The sequence below is a fragment of the Hippocampus zosterae genome, chromosome 16 (genome assembly GCF_025434085.1).
Source record: "Hippocampus zosterae strain Florida chromosome 16, ASM2543408v3, whole genome shotgun sequence".
In the NCBI taxonomy this organism is placed as follows: domain Eukaryota; kingdom Metazoa; phylum Chordata; class Actinopteri; order Syngnathiformes; family Syngnathidae; genus Hippocampus; species Hippocampus zosterae.
This window is the reverse complement of record NC_067466.1, coordinates 19,247,065-19,266,680: the sequence shown is the minus strand read 5'-3', so window position 1 is coordinate 19,266,680 and position 19,616 is coordinate 19,247,065. Positions and strand designations below refer to the sequence as shown.

Here is a 19,616-nt window from a genome sequence, read left to right as displayed (position 1 = left end):
TAAAGTGCGATTAATTGCAATTGAGTTAATTACACCATTTAATCGCGATTAATATAATTTTTCCCCCTTTGTCAAATTACAGAAAATAACTTTTTTCCCCCCCTTCTGAAAATTTTTTTTCCCCAGAAACGTTCAACTTTTCACCTTAAAAACGCCTGACTTTTACCAATATGAAATTTTTATTCATTGTGGGGTTTTTTTATATGTGTGACTTTTATGTATACATTTTCCCCACAACCAAAATCTGAAAAAAAAATTCACGGGACATCTGCGTGTCAAAAACATTCGTCTCCTCCGTCAAGCAAGTTTTTCCTTGTGAAGTACTGACATCGCGCGTTTGTGATCAGTCACGTGAGACAAATGTGATTTTTTTTTTTCCGCCCACGTTTATTTTCATGACTTGTCACTGCTTGACAACAATCAACAGGTGAGGAGTCCCAGCAAAAAGGGAAAACTCCAAGTTGTCGGGAAGGCGCCCATTCTGCTCGACTCCGTTTGGCGTGGGAAAGGGCGCCCCTAGTGGTGGGCGTCCAAAGGCCCCACCTCCCATCTTTTGCTTGCATAGAAAAGAATCACGGACAACGACCAGAGGAAATTTAACTCATTCGAGTAAAGTGCACTCAAAAATTGAAGTAAGGCAAAGACTATTCATGCCGCCACGGGATTCTGCTCAAATAAACTTTCTCTCTCTCATTACATTTAGTCAGACACCGTCATGCACACTCCTTGTCATGCATTGTGTTGCGCAAACGACTCCGGGGATTCAAATGATTTGAACGAGCGCATTGCTCTTCCGCCTTTGTTAGCATTTCCGCTAACACTTGTCATCGAACCCATTCTGTGGCCGGCGCCGTGGCTTCCTCCGTACCCATCTGTGCTACTTTTGCATTTCCGTACACATAAAAAATAAAAAAACATGCTGCGGGTGCAAGACGAGACCGCAGTGCTCGGTGTGGAAACTGAGCACGACAAACCGCCACCGTATCCTTGAGGCTCCCGTTGAAGGTCGACCCGCTTGGAGGTCAAAGTTCAGGCCACGCTCTCGTCTTCCCGCTCCGCCACGCCACCGGCGCCCGCACAGGTCGGGCCCTCTTCGTCCTCTTCCGCCTCCTCCGACAGCGGGTACATTTTTCTGGAAAGTTCCGGGGGCCCGGCTGGGCGGGCGTCGCGCCATCGGCGGTGGCCGCCCCCGAGGGGGTGTCGCTCACAGAATGCGGTCAAGTCGCCGTTGAGGAGCCCGTTTGGGGCTTCGGGGGTCCATGCCATGCGCCGGAAGAGGGAGGCGGCCATCTTGAAGCGGTTGGCTTTGCTCTTGGCCGCCGCGCCGGCGGCCATCTTGAAGGGGGCGGACTCGGCCGGGCCGCGGGCGCCGCACTGCAAGCTCGCTCGCCCCGCCTTCATCATGCCCATCACCTCGTAGCGGAAGCTGGAGATGTCCTGCTTCAGCTCCTGTCGCGACACAGATGCTCAATTCGAGTTCACGGGAAGGCTGTTGTGTAGCACGCCGCTTAAGCTTCGCCACAGATTGACACTCGTCATTGCAAACGCTCCTGAAAATGATGCTCTGGGGGGTGGGAGGGGCCCACCTTAAAGTTGTCTTCCGTCAGGCCTTCCTCCGTCTTGGCGTCTCGGATCATGGCGGCCACGTAGCGCTTCACCAGGTTCCGCAGCACCTCCTGCGCGCACGTGTCCCGACCGAGAGGCCGTTAGCACCTCGTCAACTCGCCGCCGCCGCCCGTCTCCGCGGAGACGTCACGGCCCGTTAAGCGGTAGAGAAATGGCGGGCGGCAAAGAAATAGAGAAAGATGCGCCCCCCACCCCCCTCCGACACACACAAATAGAACCCGACACCCCACTGAGTGGCGCTATGACTCATCACTAATGTCTTCCAGCAGCAGATGGAAAGGCAGTGATATAGACACACCAAAGGGGCGGAGCTTACCTGGTACTGATGATTTATTCTCAGGTTCTCCGCAGCTCGCCTCTGCACGGGAGACAAACACCTTGAGACCAGACAGCCCCCCCCCCCCATCTTAAAGCTTTGGGAGCGGCTCCCTTACCCCGATGGCACCCACGGTCTCGCGCCGGGCGCGGGCGTGGCCCCGGCACGCTCGCGCCCTCAGCCAGCGGACCAGGTACCAGACGGACTTGGGGCTGGGGACCACGTTGAAGGGCGGCGGCAGGGTGGCCCCCTCCTCAAAGTAGCTCATCCACAGCTTGGTGCGGGCAAACTTCCACTCGATGTCGGCGTGGTCCTGAGCGGAAGGGACACGCGGTGGCGGGTCAGCGCGGCGGTGGCGGCGGGCCCCCCCCCCCCCCCTGCGCAAGGCTTCGGCGCTCGCTCACCGCGATGTGCTGGTAGGAGTTGTTCATCATGGCGATGAGCATGTTGAGCAGCACCACCAGCGAGATGATGTTGTACGTGCCGAACATGGTGGCGCCCACAAACTCGGTGAACTGGTGCTCGGCGTCCACGTTGGTCACGTACAAGCTGATCAGGCCGAAGATGGACCAGAACAGCGACTGCAGGGTCTCGAAGAGCCTGCGCGAGATTCGGAGGCCAATCAATATGTCCCGAGATGAGGAGGCGATCGGGCGCGACGACACCCGAGACTCACGTGGAGAAAGCGTTGTTCTGTTCCACGCAGCGGATGCCCTTGCACTTGGCCCGCTCGTCCGAGGCTTTGGTTTCGTAGTAGAAGTACAGCTGGTTCAGTCCGTTGGCGAAAGCCAGCAAAACCTGGAGGGGAGTGTCGGTAGGGGGGTGTAAGCGATTTCACAAGCCAAAGCGTCTCCCTCGTCTCGCCAGCCTACCAGGCAGTAGATGAAGAGGAACTTGAGGATGTCCAGCAGCATGCGGCCCAGGGAGATCTGAAGCGGGCCCAGGTGGGAGTTGGCCGTGAACAGCGAGATGAGACGCAGGGAGCTGAAGATGTTGGCGATGGCGAACACCGCCTCCGCCACCAGGGTCGGGTGCCACATCTCCCACTGGTTCCTGGGCTTGCTGCCGCCGTACTGCAAATGACGGGGCCGAGATGCAGACGGGTGAGCACCACGCGGGCGGATCCGCGTCCCGGACCCTAGCGCCGGTTGCTACCTTGGCGTAGGCCACCATTTTCAGGGAGATGGTGGCCAGGTACAGGGAGTTCATCACAAAGTCCATCAGGTTCCACCAGTCGTGCACGTAGTCCTGGAAACCTCCGTCCCACATCTGCTTGACCTCGGCCCAGATGAAGCCTGCAAACACGCCACGGGAGGTTGGATGCTAGCTCGGCGGCCGCTAGCTCGTCGGCCGCTAGCTCGGCGGCCGCTAGCTCGGCGGCCGCTAGCTCGGCGGCCGCTAGCTCGGCGGCCGCTTGATGCCATCCGGCATCCCCCCCCGCCCCGACCTGGACTCACCCAGCACCCAGGGCAGGATCATCCACTCCACGGCGGTGGGCGCCGGCCCCTGGCGGTCCTGCTCGGTGGTGACGACGTGCTGCGACGCCAGCAGCAGCAGGAAGAGGAAGGTGAGGTAGGAGGCGGTGTGGCAGATGAACTTGATGAAGGGCTTGCGGATGAACAGCCCGTAGCGGCTCTTGGGGGCCGCCAGGTAGCACAGGGCCAACGCCGGGTACAGCAGCCCGATGAAGACGCACGTCAGGAACTTGCCGGCCCAGTGGCGCCGCCTCCAGCCCGGGAACTCGTCGTACCAGCGCGACGCCAACAGCTGCTGGCAGTTGGGCTGCGCTACAAACTGAAAACGGCAAAGATCAGGACCAGGGCCCCCGACGCGACCTTCGCCGACCCCAACGGGGCTAAAGAGGAGCGGTCGCGGCAGAGCGACCTGCTGAAAACCGCTTGCCGTTTACTGCCACCTACAGGATCGGAGTGGAATAGGCACGATCATATTTTTCTCCACTTTTGGGGTTTGGTCTTTTTTTTTTTCCCGGGCACATGTGCGGTCGCAGTTCAGGGGCGGGGCCAGATGGCTCGGATCCGGAGGCGGTGATAAAAACCACATCTTTGCAGGCTGCCGCCGCCACGTTTCAGATGGCGGAGGTCCGCACACAAAAGCACGTCGAGTCGCAAGATCAGAGCGGCGAAGCGTCGACCCGCAATGTGCGGGTGCCAACTCTGCAGCCCGGTTACCATGGCAACAAGGGCTCCTAAATTGAGTGCGAGCGAGCGGCGGTGGAGTGACTCACATTTCGAGATGTAAAAAAAAAAATGTCAAAGGAACACAAAAGTCGAGAAGAAAAGTGAAAAGCGTCTGCGGGCGTGAAACACGGCCGCCGTCGAGTCACGGCCCATTTGGATGAAATGGGGGGGGGGGGGGGACGTTGAAAAGTAGGACGACCTGGTGCGGATCTTTTGAGCGCACGAGGTGATCCGCTTCCAACGCGGGAAATTGCAAGAGCGGGCGGTCAACTGGTTTCAATCCGTCAGCTCCAGTCGGGCCTTCCCGCGGGCCCCACTTCAAAGAGCAAACGAGCAGTCGCCGTGCAATTTCTCTCGCTTTCCTCCAAGAAGTCACCAAAGCAGACAAACAGGAAAAATTGAATGTTTCCTCTGCGCTCGGGTTCACTGCCCCCCCCCCCCCGAACGTGCTTTAAAACTAATGGAGCGCGGCTCCCCCCTGGGGGGCCGTTCCACCGAAACGGACTGCGGTGGAATTAGAAGCGGAACCTCGGAACCACCGAAGACGCTTTGCGATTTGTCTGCGTGTGACGGAAGCGGCGAATGATGAGATGAGATGAGCGTTAAAAGCGCAGATGATCTCCCGCCTGCTTGCTCGCCCGGGGGGGGGTCAGGGGGAGGGCCTCACTTTCATTTGCACTTGATCAAGTGCGGATGTGAGCCTGGCGGCACTTTTGCTTCAACTGGACTCACTCTGCGTTGCTTTCCCGTTTCGTGTCCCGTCCGGACCAGCGGGGTTGCGAGTGCACGCATTTGAGGGGGCGAGTTTAGCGGGGGGGGGGGGGGGTGACGATGCCGGCAAGAGACGGGAGAAGGTGACGACGTCACAGGCTAAGTGGGCGCCGACGCGACAAGGTTACCAGACAACGGCCCGATGACGTCGGGAGGGGGGGGGGGGGACGAGGGGGGGTCGTGTCCGCATGCAAGGGGACGACTCGACGGGACGAGGTTGAGGTTGGTCGGCTACCTCTTTTTGGTGGTACTTGATGGCCAGCTTGAGTCGGGCCAGGTCTCCGTTGGCCTCCTCCTCCAGGAGGTTGACGTCATCTCGGTAGTTGAGGATCATCTCCAGTTCTCGGGAGCTTCTGGTCTGGTCCAGCAGGTCTTTGGCAAACTCCTTACACTGCCGGGACAGCTCCTCGTATTCCGATTTGAACTCGTTCTCCACCTGCAAAAGCGGGTTAAACGGCCGTTGGGACAAAAGTAGCGCTTTGGCTGACCTTGCTGAGCTCCTGCAGCTCCCAGCTGAGCCTGAAGGCGGTGAGGAAGGGGTCCTCGCTGGACAGCGCGATGAGCGACGGGCTGGACAGCGCCTTGTAGATGTTGAGGCGCGAGCGCGAGTGCCGCAGGCTGTCCACGTCCGAGCTGGACACGCACTCCACGCAGTTGCAGCGCACCTGCCGCACACACACGCACACACGCTCAACTCCACAGTGAATGATTACCCCTCCCCGGAGCTCCTCCTACTTTATGGACCTTCCAATAGGCCAATTGCTGACAATTAGCTACAACAGCGATGTCTCTGGGGAGGGGGGGGGGGGGAGCCCCACCTCGTGCGGCTGCGGCATGGACACGCCCTTCTGCACCAGGAGCTTGACGATCTCGTAGTTGTTGGTGTGCGCCGCCAGGATGATGGGCGTGATGTCCGGCGTGAAGTCCGAGAACTGCTTGTCCAATAGGATGGGAGGGACCTGACGGGGGGGGGCGCAAGGCCACGCCTCGTTAGCAAATTTTGGGGGGAGTCGTCTGGATTCAGCCACGCCCGAAAAGGAAAATCCAGCCAGCGGGCTTTCCTTTCTTTCGGCCGTTTGGGAAAGCTCCGCCTCCCTGAAGCGGGGGGGTGGGGGGGGGGGGGTCCCGCGGAAATGGCTCACCTGCACGCCGCCGCTGGGCTTCTTGTGGTTGAGCAGCAGCTCGACGGCGCCCACCACCTCCTTGCGGATGGCGTGCAGCAGGGCGTCGCCCACGTAAACGCCGAAGCTCAGCAGCAGCTCGATGATCTCCAGGTTCTCGTTCTCGATGGCGATGAGCAGCGCCGTGCGGCCCAGCGGGTCGATGCAGTCGATGTTGATCTTGAAGTAGATCTCGGCCTCCTGCCGGGGCAGGAAAGCCAAAGTTTCGTGGCGAGGAGAAAGAATATCTGCCTTTGAGTCTGCCCGTCTCCGTCTTTCCGACGCTCATACCTTGAAAAACTCCTTTCGCGCTTACCGTAAACGCATCACTGCGCTCGTGTGTCAATTTTTGGTAGCTAAGGATTTATTCGGAACGTCCTTTGGGTCCTCACCTGCAGGGCCTGCTTGACGCTGGCATAGTCGCCCTTCTCCACGGCGCCCAGGTAAGCCTTCTCCAACGCCGACAGCTCCGACTCGGCCCGCACGATCCTCAGGGGGATGCGGTCGCGGTACGACAAGCTGTCCGAGCGCCGGTAGTACAGCTGGGACATGGCCCCCGCCTCACGCTAACGGACGCTAACGGGCGCTAACGCCGGGCATGAAGGCGTCGTCCTGAAGCCAGAACGGGGACACACATTTTCAAAATCTTTGATCGACAGAACTGCGATTGAGGGCGGACCCGCTTGCCCGAAGGCGGCTGGGATAGGCTACGGGCAAGCCCCGCCTCCCTTGTGAGGACGAGCGGATCGGAAGATGGATGATTGACAGCGTTAGCGGTTGCCTAGCAACAGTAGCCCTGTGTGCGCCGAAAAGGAACTGGAAAATAAGCAAAAAGTTCCTCAAACTGTCCGAAAGAAGAGTAAAGCCCCCCCCCCCCCCTCCATGAGTCACCTGAGACAGTGCAGGCACGGAACAAACTTCCAAAATAAAGAATCAAACCGAGACGATGCTCAAGTCTCACATGTCAGTAAGAAGCCATCGACATGAAGGCTAAGTGGCGTAATCCTTTTTGGTCGGGTCTCAACGAAGCTAATTACAATTAGCGACGCGAGTAACGACATTAGCCCGAGGCGCTGGCGGCCCCCGGGGCCAGAGCTGATTGACAGGCAGGGCCAACCTTGTCCGAAAGTAAACACCATTAGCTTGCTAATTGATTGACAGTGCCCCAGGTTGCCTGGCGACCGCGGCCGCCAAACCGAGATGCTTCCGGCACTCGCTTGGTTTTGTTTTTGCCCTCCTCGGTGCCAAAGTGTCCTAACAAGGAAACGTCTCTAACAAAGTGGGCAATAAAGTCAAGTCATTAATGCGGCGCGGGCACCTTAAAAGGCAACGAAAGCGTCACGGTCTTGTTTCGGTGAGGCCTCCAGTATTTGAAACTGGTTCTGTCTCGATGCCAAAACGCAATCAATCCATTTTTGGTGTTTTTGCTCCAGGAACCGACCAAACCCGACAGCTGAGCAAGCGTTTAGTTCTTGAATTGGCATAGGTGTCAAATCCAAAGTTGCAGCTCTCCGTGGATGAAATAAGCCGCTTGATCCAGATCTGATCCAGATTGGAACATTAATGGACAATGTAAACGCTACCATGCATTGCATAATCACATGAATGTACTCGACTGGGACGCACGCACGCATGCACGTGGATGTGTCATGAAGCCGCGTATGAGCGCAGCATCTGCATTGTTTCATCCCGCAGCCCCCATCCGTCCCTTTGGTATCGAGGGCTAGTGCGGAAAAAAATAATAACGACACTTTACTGGGCTCGGAGTGGGATTATACCAAAACACACACACACTGCAGTGCTTGGGAGAAGACGCGCAAGAACTAAAAACGCCAATTAGCATCAGTCAAAGTTACACCATGCATGTGTGTGCACGTGCGTCACATGGTCCGTGCACATTTTTGTTTTTTTTTTTTTGTGGCACATGACACCGGGAGAGTAAATTCTCTACAATCATGACAGCGAGAAAAAGGAGAGGCGAGGGTGAAAGATGAGAAGGAGAAAAAAAACAAAAACAAAAAAAAAGAGCACCTACCTTAGTGATGTTGCACATGGGAACTTCGTGCCGGCAGCAATTCAGCCACTCGCTTTTTTTTTTCTTTTTTTTTTGAATGCTCTCCACAGGGCGACGTTTTTGATGCGGGATCCCTCACGCCCACACGTCCCTCCACCACCACCACCTCCTCCTCCTCCTTTTCATCGTTATCACGACCGTCGTCCTCATGGCCGCGACACTTGGAAGCGAGTCGCAAGGCCGGCGGAACGAACGCCGCGCTCGATGGCAACTCGCTCGCAGACGACTTTGGATCGGGAGCGCTGGAGAGACGCAGTGAAATGAAGAGAGAGAGAGGGAGAGAGAGAGAGAGAGAGAGAGACGCAGTCCCCTCACCGCAGTTCAAAGTGCGCCTGTCGCCCGCCCGCTTGCGGCCACCTGTTGGCAGGAAGAAGAAGAGGAAGATGATGATGATGATGATGGAGAAAGGAGCACAAGAAGATTGAGAAGGCTGAAAAAGTCACAGCGTGGGGAAATCTCATTTTTCACCCAAAATCGACAATTTAATGAGCGGGTTTTCGCCAAAGGGGGATCAGAAAAAGCAAACATTTTTCAATCAAGAAACTTTGCTGACAAGCCCCGCCCACACTGAGCAGTTACAGTATAAGGAGGGTGAGTCGAGTCAAATGGATCCCAGAGACTTTTTTTGGGGGGGTGGGGTGGGGGGGGGGGGGGCGGCAGTCTTGACCTACTGAACAACACAGGACCGCGCATCGATCCCTGCGGGACACCGGAGATGACACTCCAATCCTCAAAGGCCACATTGCCATGAATTTCACGGTATGTCCTCCGAGCAGAGAAAATCATTTCTAAACCAGCGCGGCGCCAAGCCGTTACGACCGGTCCACATTCCCCAAACGGGTCTCGCAGGACCATGACCATCCCCGGAATCAAAGGTGACGTCATGAGGTCAAGTGTCCATAGCTCGTTAAAAGATCTTTAGCCACTTTCGCGAAGGCCGTCTCAGACGAGTGAGCCACACTCCATCCGGCGTAAAAATCGATGCAAATGATGGCTGGAGGCTTTTTGGAGTAGGCCACAAAACGGTGATTGAGTCCAAAAAAACAAGCGTGCGATTTCAGTGAGTCTCAAGGGGCCCCGAACACAAATGCCACGATACGCTTTTAACACCCGGCAGATGCGACTCCAAAAGCCGAGTGGTCGTCTCCGTTGCGGACCCGACCCCAATCCATCTACGCTGATGCCTTTGGATGCAGACAGTCATTCGGGATGACCCGTCAGTGCATCACCATGAGAATCCGCTAAAACTCATACACGCCAAAATCAATCGGGGGGTGGGGGGGGGGCGTCCGAGCGGGAAAAAGGGATCAAATGAATCATGTGGCAAAGAGTCATTTGTGAAGAGTGCGGCCCCGGCGGCTGTTGGCGGTGAATCACGAGCATGATAATCAATAGCCAATTATGGTCATCTCGGGTATCAATAAACGGAAGGAGCCGACGAGAAGCTTTGCCTGAGCGGGGCTTTCTCCCGGGAGCTATTTGCGGTATGCCGGTAGTCGGTGTGCGTGCGGCGGGAGAAGAAAAACAAAACAAAACGCGATGGATGCTAAAAATAGCTCGGCAGCTAATTCTTCTGCCGTAAAAGGCGAACGATGGTGGCCGACATTGAAACAAGATCCGCATCCGGTAGACGCGTCATCAGCGCAACGCTCGCTGCCGTTTGTCCCGCTTTTAATGGCCGAGGCGTCTCCTGACCGTCTCTCAAAGTTGACCTCCAATGAAAGCGGCGCGACTTCCGCGGAAAGGAGGCGGGGGCGGGGGGGGTGGTCGGCCATTTTCCAGGGAAAAGGCACTCAAACAACAAAGTATTTCTGCTGCTAAGTGCAGGGCCGGATCTACTCTGTGAGATAGAGGGCTGCTGCCACCCTCTCTACCCCCCCCGCCAAAAAAAAAATCCTCAACCATTTGAACAGAAAGCTGATAAAATGAACACTACGACACAAATAATGTGGAATCGCCCTCTTGATCGACTTGAGCGCGTTTCAAAATGTTCAAGTGGCCCCCCCTTTGCTTCACATGGTTCAAGGAGACGAGAAGTCAAAAGTTTACACAAGATTGCCTGCCTCAAAAGAACCTCAACTTGCGTATCAAAGTGCCGGTCTTTTCTTTTAAGGTGTGTGTGTGTGTGGGGGGGCGGGGGGGGTCTTATCAGAGTTCTGCACACCAAGCGCGGCAGGTAGAAGCCACTTGTGTTGAAAGAATCCAAAGCTTGCGCTCTGACCCAGCCAGAGTCCTCCATCGCCATGGCAACACTCGTCCCCTGGCTTCAAGAACTCATTACCGCAATCTGGGCCCCCGCCGCCCCACCAAGCCTTTTGGATCTCTTTCGAGTTGCATAAAAGGACGCGACGGCTGGGCGAGTGGTCGCCGTGACAACCACCTGGAGGAGGACACGTGGCCGGGATGCCGCGGGCGCTGCGCTAACCGTCTGAAATCAGCGGCGTCCTACGAATGACGTGATGACCAACAGGTGCGCCGTTGTAGGAGGAGCCCCACTACGCTATAGAACCAAAGGCCCCAGTGTGTTGAATTTGAGGTCTCTCTGAATTGCGCGGCTCTCATCCCTTGCAAATGTCGACGTGTGGATAGATTGGCTTCCGTTTCACTAGCAGACTGTTAAACGGAGCATCAAATGGGATTTTTTTTTTTTTTTTTGCAAATGCGCAGCAAAAAATAAATAAAAATCTGAAAGTATTAACGTGCCAGCGCGTCGTCCCTCATCGCCGCCTCACCGACTCACTGACCTTTCCATCGTTTTACTTTTCAAATCAAGTTTGGAAAGTCACCGCCTGGTTGCGCGTACACGCGCTACAGTAGCGTGAAAAGTTAGCATTTGTTGTTATTGGACTTCCCCCCCCCCCCTGCGGATCGTCAGAATGGCAACTGAAGATTGTGACGAAGCAATTGCATCAATATGAGCGCAAATCCGACGCACATGAGCGCACTTTGGCATTAGCTCTGATTAAAGCGGCCAGGACAAAAGTGAGATTTTTAGCCGACTGCAGCAGCTTTCGCTATGCTAATGAGTTCTTTTCATTGAGTGCCAGTGCCATCGCCGCCATTTTTAGCATTCTCAATGGCCCCCAGGCAGGATGAAGGCCAAGCCTTTCATCTTTTGTGCTTTTATTCCCCCCCCCCCCCCCCCCACATTTGTTTGTGAGCTTTGGATAGCTCCAGCCATGGCCCACACGTGTTTTGAAACTGGATTTGTCGTTTAAAGAGTTTTGGGTTAAGGAGTCGGGAATCTAAAATTGGGTTTCAAACTACTGTTAGGGTTTCACAGTAGGGTTTTTAATTAGGGTCAGGGTATCAGAGCGAGGTTTCAAACTTGGGTCTAGGTTTCATGTGAGTTTTTCAAACTAGGGTTATTTTCAAAGTAGGATTTTAACTAGAGTTTGGGTTTCAAAGTAGGGTGCGATACCAGAGTTCGGGTTTTAAAGCAGCACCTTGCGCATCTATTGATAGCAAGCTATCTGCCGCCCCCTCTCGCCTCACACGAGAATTGTTCTTGCTTGTACAGTTTCACTCGCCGTATCCAATTTTCCACACAATCATCATCTAGAAAAATTTCTATTGTCTTTTAGATGCCGATAAACTGGCAGATGCCACACATCTATCGTTTACATTTTTAATATCGTTTTGTCGCCTACACCTTTTGTCGAATGCGGTCGTACAACAGCGTCCGGCTTTTGCTGTACCTGGTTGGTCAATTGTGGTCACGTGACAATGTTGCTTCGACCGAAAGCTCGCGGAAGTACTCGTACGGTTCCGTGGCGATCCTTTCAAAGCTAAATAACTTTCTGCTTGTATGTGGATTTTTTTTAATTGGTTGATGATTTATGATTATATTAAGTGGGCTACGTATCTAATTAACATTTGTTAAAATTAATTCTCAGTTTAAAAGTGCGAGTGTGAGAGGGGGACAGCCGACTGCACTTTTATTTTGAAGAGCCTCACCCTAACAGTGTTTTCTACAAACGTGGAGCGTCTTCTGCAGAACGAGCGAATTTATCCAGTTTCTGTCAAATTGCAAATTTGTATCGCACCCAAAAATGTTTTCGGCACGTTTGCAAGCTTCCCTCGAGCGTGTGAGGTAGCGAAGGCAGCGCGATGTTAACGTGGCGCAGCTTGCGTGCGAACGCGCGGACGCTCCGGCTTCTGCTCACCTTCAGACGGGTCGCGCCGTGCGGACTCGTTCCGTTCCGCCGAAGCCTGAGCATCGGGACGCCGCTGCGGAATGACTTTTTTAAAGGTTGGGCCACCGTCGCAAGTTGACATAGATGGAAGCAAATAAGCCAAAAGTGATCAGTACGTTCATGAGTATGCAAACGCATCTCCGAAACATTCATTAACAGACTCAAGTTAAATGCTTCCGATCTAGACTTTGACCTTAAAACGAAGTCTTGCTAAAATGCGTCTGTTTTACACCTGGCAGATCTGGAGGCCAAGTTGGCCGCCGCGAGGAGGAAGGTGGCGGACGCCGCGCCGGGCAGCGCCTGGAGCCCGCTGGAGATCAACCCCAACCTCCCTCCGGAGAGGACCGACATCGTGATCGTGGGGGGCGGCGTGGTGGGCTGGTCGGTGGCCTACTGGCTCAAGAAGAAGGAGGGCATCCGCGGGGGGCTCAAAGTGGTCGTGGTCGAGAAGGACATGACGGTGAGTCCAAGACCTGATTCGATTCGCCAGGAAGGTTCTCAAGCTGCTTCCGAGCTGGCTGACGAGCTGATCATCTGAATCAGGTGCGCTGCAGCCGGGAGGGGCCGAAAAAGAGGCGGGACGGTGGACATCCCTGTCGTAAAACCTCCCCAAATTGGAAGACTTGGAAGACACTCAATAACACACAATTTGAGCCATTTTTACTTATTTGTTTGGGGGGGGGGGTTGCCCCAAAAATATTGTGGCATCATTGACACAAAAGTGCCGCTTTGGCGCATCCCGTGTTGTCTTTGTGCCAAGGAACTCGGTTGACGTGAGTTGAGGCGAGCTTCATTTTGACTTGGGCCATGTTTTTAATGATCAAAATACATTTGAATTTCTGGTGTGCTTTTCAAAGACTGGTGTCAACCAAAAAAAAAATTCAAACATTCAAAGTAACGACGACGATAGTGACAGTCAATTCCAAATATGCTGAGCTTGAAATAACGAAACTTACCGTTTGTCGCACTCCGGCGTCAGTACTCGCAGGCGTCGTCGGTGTTGTCGGCCGGGGGCATCCGCCAGCAGTTTTCCCTGCCGGAGAACATCCGCCTGTCGCTGGCCTCCGCCGACTTCCTGAGGAACATCAACGTAGGTCGGCATCACCGGCGGCCAACGCGGCCGCTTCGCGGGTCTGGCGAGCGAGTAAAAAGGGGAGTCCCGTCCCGTCCCGTTCCGCAGGAGCACTTGGGCGTGCCCAACGAGGACGCCATTGATGTCCACTTCAACCACGCCGGCTACATGTTCCTGGCCAGCCACAAGGGGGCGCACGTCTTGGAGGGGAACTACAAGACGCAGAAGTAGAGCGGCTCGCCTTCTGCGTTTGTGCGGTTGAACTTTGGCCCCCGTTTTTAAAAATTTATTTATTTTTGTCTTTGGCAAGGGCTGCCGGGGCACAAGTGTCGCTTCTGTCGCCGACGCAACTCCGAGAGAAGTTTCCCTGGATGAACGCGCGAGATGTGGCGCTTGCCTCCTATGGTGAGTACGCCCGTCGTCAAAGCCTTCGATTCCATTTCCCCGATCGTTGACGATCGGAAAAATCTCCATTCGAGCGTTAAGCGCTCAATCATTTGAATCGATCGAAAAATGTGTCGGAGAGAATTGCCCGGTCCTAACTGCGGCGCCGGCGTGTGTGCGTTGAGGTGTGGAGAACGAGGGCTGGTTGGACCCGTGGTCTTTGCTCAACGCCTTCAGGAGGAAGGCCCTCTCCATGGGCGTGGTCCAGTGTCGCGGAGAAGTCACCGGTGGGGGCCGAGCGCTCGCCGCAACACGTGAAAGGAGCCGCGAGGCGGGTGTCTCGGTGTCAACGTGGTGTCCCCTTCCCCCCCCCAGGTTTCAAATTTACCTCCAACGAGGCCACGACCGAGGACGGCGAGCGTTTGGAGCTGCGGCGGATCAAATCGGTTCAAGTGAGCGCCGACGAAACGAACGAAGCGCAAGATTCTCCCGCGCGTTGACAAACCTTCAGCCCGCTGGGCTCAAAAAAACCGTCAGGTGCGGATGCCTCGCAGTTTGGAGTACCAGCCGGTGGAGTGCGCCGTCGTGGTCAACGCGGCCGGGCACTTCTCGGCCGAGGTGGCCCGCATGCTGGGAGTGGGGCTCGGACCCCCCGACACGCTGGCGGGAATCCCGCTCCCCGTGGAACCGAGGAAAAGGTGACAAGAAGAAAAAAAAGAGTCAATTGTGCGCAATGTGGTCGACGGTGCATTTTGGGACCGCGTTTCAGGTTCATCTATGTGTTCCATTGTCCCGAGGGGCCCGGACTGGACACGCCCTTCCTCATCGACCACTCGGGCGTTTACTTCAGGAGGGAGGGGCTCGGAGGCAACTACATCGCCGGCAAGTCGCCCGACGAGGTTTGGACAACTTGCGCAATTCGTTCCCAGTCAAAGTTTTGCATTTGGGCCAAAAGGTCATTCGGAGGTTTGGCAGCGGTTTTGGGCCACGTCAAAAAAGGTCTCAAGGGCCAAAGAACTCGGGCGGTCGGCCATCGCGGACAAGTTCTTGCTTAGCGATCGGCAAGAAAATGGGAGGATCGGGCGTGAAGGACCCAAGCGTAATCAAAGCGCGACTCTGTGTGGCGTCAGGGAGAGGAGCCGGATGTCGCCGATCTCCACGTGGACCACCAGTTCTTCCAGGACCGAATTTGGCCCCAACTGGCCCATCGCGTTCCCGCTTTTGAGAAACTGAAGGTAAGCCGCGGCTGGGCAAAAAAGCCGCCGCCCAAATGCGAGGCGCTGATTTGCCTTTGGCCGCTTGTGGGCCAGGTGAGGAGCGCGTGGGCGGGCTACTACGACTACAACACCTTGGACCAGAACGGCATCGTGGGCACGCACCCGCTGGTCAGCAACATGTACATGGCCACGGGCTTCAGCGGCCACGGCCTGCAGCACTCGCCCGCCGTGGGCCGCGCCGTCGCCGAGCTCATCCTGGACGGGGGCTTCGCCACGCTGGACCTGAGCCGCCTCGGCTTCCGCCGCATCGCCGAACGCGAGCCCCTCTTGGAGAGCAACATTATCTAGTCGGCGCAGATCCCGCAGGAGGACAAAATATTTCCAGCTCTTCCCACGTGCCTCGATTAAATCAGTGCTGGAATTGTTGATTCTTCAAATATTTAACAGGGGGGGGGGAGCCCTAATGAACCCCAAAAACTTGCCAATATATTTGAGGCCAATTTCAGGGAAAGAGATTCGATTTTATGATCGGCTTGCCAGTATTGGGCCAATAAAATCAGCAGCAAGGCTGAGCTAAGTACTGTTAATATGATTTTACAAATGAGTCACAGCTGATCTAGCTGCCGACATTTTGAGAGAAAAAAACCCCACGCCGAATAAAGTTTTCACCAAAGAGTGTTTGTCGGGTCTCCCTGGTCCCGTTTGGGACGGGATCATCTTTTCACGCCGCGGTTCGGCTCACCCCCCGCCGGCGCCGTCCGTTCTCCTTTCAACAGCTGAGGGACTTCCTATCCCCGCCGTTTCCGAATCATCTCCGCCACCGAAATTGGAAGCCGAGAGCCGTTGACGTGACAGGCGTCCGGCCCACCGACGTGGAGTCTATCTGAAGAGAAGAGGATCTTTAGTTTTTTTTTTTGCAGAGGGGGGGGGGGGGGGGGGGGGGTTGATGTCCTCATGGTAGAACCTTATCTTGAATCGAGGATGGGGAGAATTTGTCAACCAAGTTCCATTCACGGCACACAGGAAGAAGCAATATTTTCGCTGGTGACGATGGAGTGTGGAAGAGGGGGTGGGGGTGAGGCAACCCCCCCCCCACGTCCCCCAACCACCGGTCTGGTTGGTGCGCATGTAATCGGTCCACCGTAGGCGCTGCTGGCATGTGGCTGGGATTAGGACATTGCAGTGTGTCTTAAAATCGTTGCCCAGTTGGCCATTTGCTGGAAGAAAGGCAGCGACGGAAGGCACGAGGCCGCACTCAGGTATGCGCAAACAAAACTTATTTTTTTCTCAATGCGCCGGGAAAGTTCGACCGCTGCACTTGACCTTGGCAACGGTTTCAACGATCAACTTTACATTCGCACCGCTGTCGTGCAAACTTTTTGGTGCTCGCTGAATCGGAAATTTAACATAAATGATAAACAGTCGAGATTTCCGCGCTAGCTCGTCAAGAACAGTCTGAAGGGTTTCATTTTGGTAGTTGCAGGTTAATTGGGACTCCCCGCTTCCTTTTTTAATCCGATGATCGGGTAGCGCAAAATGCCCAGTAGCAGAAAGCAAACATTCGCGCCTATTAAAAAAAAAAAAAAAAAGAAGCTCCATTTGGATTCATGCGTGTGGACTGCGAATTTAGATGAGTTCGGCGTATCGCAAAAAGTAACGCATTTCTCGGGCTCTTTCAACCTTTGTGCTTTTTTGTTTTTAGACATATTCAGTACTAACTAGTCCATTGTTATTTCAACTAATATTTGAACAAGTCACAATTGCAGTATTTGTTAGCGAGTGCTAAATTGTGGCTTTGATCGTTTTTTTAGAAACGAACGTCAAAGTGAAATGATGCATTCAAGTAAAATCCGTTTTTTAAAAATTTTTTTAAATGAAACGATTGGGCGATACGGTGATTAGAAGAAGTCCGGGGTTTGAGTCCGTCATTCCCAATTTTGAGGGGGCGGGGGGGTGATTTTTTTTTAATCCCCCCCCCAAAAAACTTGTCCCGCAGCCCGTTTTCAGGGTCCCTAGTCGCCATCGTCAACTCGTCAACTTCGCATGCTCGTCGTCTTGATCAAGGCACGCGCGATGACGTCACGTTCGGACGTCCAAAGACGAAGGTCTTCGGCGACGCCGAGGCGATTCCCGCAACGGCCGTCCTGACTTTTCACGGCACTTTCGGGCCCATAAGAATGAAAGTGTGGACGCCGTCTCGCGGCTCCCAGCTCGTCCTTATCCGTAGCAAGGGAGCGCGCATGGCAGGTAAACTCCAGCGTGAGCCGGAAGTAGTCCTGGCGGTTGCCAGACACACGCCCAAAAATGAGACATTCTTGCGTTCGGCACCTGGCCCAATACGCTTCGGAGTAATAATAATAATGTAAGTTGAGTTACAATAATAATAATAATAATCCTCTCAGCGTAGCAGCAAAATGGCGTCGCGCACGGGCCCCCACAAGTGTTCATCAAAAACGGCGCAGATTTCTGATTTGGCAACATTCACCCTGCACTCGGATATCCGGAAATTGAACGTTGCACGAATTCAACAACCGTACGGTCTCTTATCGTTCCAAAAAGAACCCGTATAGTCATTCCCCCCCCCCCCCAATCATGACCTATACAATTGGCCGATCGTGCCACCCGACGGCTTGCAAAGCACTACTTTTGTCTAAACCGAGCTCCTCAACACACTGGAAATTGTTGCCACGGCACCAAGACGCGTTCCGCTCATCTAATCCCCACTCCTGCCCCCCCGCAAGGTATTTGCAGGATGTTCCAGTGGTTCCAGGGTCACACCCAGCCAAAGGTGCACCCGGGTCGCAAAAGCCGCCTGGTGACCAAAGATGGCCGCTGCAACATCGAGTTTGGCAACAGGGAGGCCGGCAAGCACCTGGCTTACCTGGTGGACATGTGGACCACCTTTGTGGAGATCCGTTGGCGCTTCGTGCTGCTTCTGTTCGTGGCGTCCTTCATCGGGAGCTGGTTCATCTTCAGCCTGCTGTGGTACTGGATCGCCCGCAGCAACGGCGACATGTCGGCGCCGCGGCGCAGCAACCACAGCATGTGCATCGCCAACGTCAACAGCCTGACCACCGCCTTCCTCTACTCGCTGGAGACGCAGACCACCATCGGCTACGGCGGGCGGGCCCCGACGGGCCGCTGCGCCGGCACGGTGGCGCTCATCATCCTGCAGTCCATGGCGGGCGTCTTCATCAACAGCTTCATGTGCGGCGTCATCCTGGCCAAAATCTCCCTGCCCAAGAGACGCGCCAAGACGGTGAGCTTCAGCGACGCCGCCGTCATCTGCCTGAAGAACGGCAAGCTCTGCCTGCAGATCCGCGTGGCCAACCTGCGCAAGACGCTCCTGATCGGCAGCCAGATCTACGGGAAGCTCCTCAAGACCACCACCACCGCCGACGGCGAGACCCTCATCCTGGACCAGCTGGACATCCACTTCACGGTGGACGCCGGCAAGGACAACCTCTTCTTCATCTGCCCCCTCACGCTCTACCACGTGATCGAGCGGGCCAGCCCCTTCTACGAGATCTCGGCCGACACGCTGCCCCATCAGGACTTTGAGCTGGTGGTCTTCCTGGACGGCACGGCCGAGTCCACCAGCTCCGTCTGCCAGGTGCGCACCTCCTACACCCCGCAGGAGATGCAGTGGGGCCACAGCTTCCTGCCCATCATCTCGCGAACCAAGACGGGCAAGTACCGCGTGGATTTCTCCAACTTTTCCAAAAGCGTGCGGGTGGCGACGCCGCACTGCGCCCGCTGCTTCGAGGGCAAAGCCGCCGCCGAGCTCCAGCTGCGCGACCAACACAAGAAGGACAATCGCGTGAACCAGCACAAGATCGGCATCCACAACCTGGCCTTCCAGGGCGCGGACGTTCACGACGCCGCAGATGTCACCAAGATGTGAAGGCCTCGTCCTTCTCGCGTACGGAGGAGGAAGCCCTAACCCCCCCAAAAAAAGGTACGCAAAAATCGGCCCAGGGACCATCTGGTCAGATTTAGGACCAGGTCCGGGGTCAAACTCGACAGGCAGTGAACATTCTTATCCGTCACCCGAATAAGTCCAACTAAAACCGGAAACGACTTTGACCGCCTCACGCGAGATCTGTCACGAAATCGTTCTATCGAGCGACGAGTTTGCCAACTTGGTCCTGTTCCACAAGGATTTGCATTTAGAATCTGGTCACGCAAGATTTTCCAGCCAAATATTTCGCCCGAGATATTTAGAGTGACTCATTCGGGGCCGAACTCTGAAAGTTCCTCAGCAATGAAAAGGGGCATTCATCGTGAACGGCACAGCGGGTTCCTCCTGAGAAGATTAACGTCTGAGTCGCTTTTAATAAAAAAAAAACTGCACTGTGTGGAGGGGGCGGGCGGGGGGGGGCTTTTCGCACTTTGTCATTAATGCCACCGAAACAGTCGCTCAATGACAGATCGACGTCCTTGTTTGCCGTCAGAAGGACGCAGCGAAATTTGGTGGTCGCTCGTGACTCAATAAAATGCGTACGCCCATAATGGACTTTCGGTTCTTTTTCATGAATGAAACCGAATTAGTTTTTGACGTACCGCAAAGCGGTGGCGTATACCGATGGCCGCTAGAGGGCG

General features: G+C 55.2%; 3 protein-coding genes across 5 annotated transcripts; 2 read left to right on the top strand and 1 right to left on the bottom strand.

The window, feature by feature from the left end:
- Positions 1-237: 237 nt before the first annotated feature.
- Positions 238-12,718, bottom strand: LOC127589016 (short transient receptor potential channel 4-like). 2 transcript variants are annotated; one of them, XM_052048080.1, is made up of 18 exons: positions 12,574-12,718; positions 12,294-12,386; positions 8,461-8,502; positions 8,107-8,387; positions 6,464-6,683; positions 6,054-6,272; positions 5,730-5,870; positions 5,400-5,576; positions 5,147-5,347; positions 3,400-3,736; positions 3,098-3,237; positions 2,815-3,015; positions 2,619-2,740; positions 2,347-2,542; positions 2,061-2,255; positions 1,943-1,984; positions 1,587-1,676; positions 238-1,449 (listed from the first exon to the last, which is right to left on the bottom strand). In XM_052048080.1, exons 5-18 carry the CDS (start codon positions 6,620-6,622, stop codon positions 1,030-1,032), a joined length of 2,640 nt encoding a protein of 879 aa, XP_051904040.1. In that variant the 5' UTR covers positions 6,623-6,683; positions 8,107-8,387; positions 8,461-8,502; positions 12,294-12,386; positions 12,574-12,718; the 3' UTR covers positions 238-1,029. The 2 variants fall into 2 exon arrangements, with proteins under 2 accessions (XP_051904040.1, XP_051904041.1); XM_052048081.1 differs by having other exon boundaries at positions 12,312-12,386.
- On the top strand, positions 11,895-15,824 carry foxred1 (FAD-dependent oxidoreductase domain containing 1). Its single transcript, XM_052048082.1, has 11 exons — positions 11,895-12,397; positions 12,581-12,801; positions 13,321-13,431; positions 13,522-13,640; positions 13,724-13,818; positions 13,983-14,084; positions 14,173-14,249; positions 14,335-14,495; positions 14,567-14,696; positions 14,928-15,032; positions 15,108-15,824. Exons 1-11 carry the CDS (start codon positions 12,256-12,258, stop codon positions 15,360-15,362), a joined length of 1,518 nt encoding a protein of 505 aa, XP_051904042.1. The 5' UTR covers positions 11,895-12,255; the 3' UTR covers positions 15,363-15,824.
- Positions 15,825-16,131: 307 nt separating this feature from the next.
- Positions 16,132-19,374, top strand: LOC127587963 (ATP-sensitive inward rectifier potassium channel 1-like). Of its 2 annotated transcripts, none has more exons than XM_052046441.1 (2): positions 16,132-16,273; positions 17,756-19,374. In XM_052046441.1, exon 2 carries the CDS (start codon positions 17,767-17,769, stop codon positions 18,916-18,918), a length of 1,152 nt encoding a protein of 383 aa, XP_051902401.1. In that variant the 5' UTR covers positions 16,132-16,273; positions 17,756-17,766; the 3' UTR covers positions 18,919-19,374. The 2 variants fall into 2 exon arrangements, with proteins under 2 accessions (XP_051902401.1, XP_051902400.1); XM_052046440.1 differs by lacking the exon at positions 16,132-16,273 and adding an exon at positions 17,011-17,261.
- Positions 19,375-19,616: the final 242 nt, after the last annotated feature.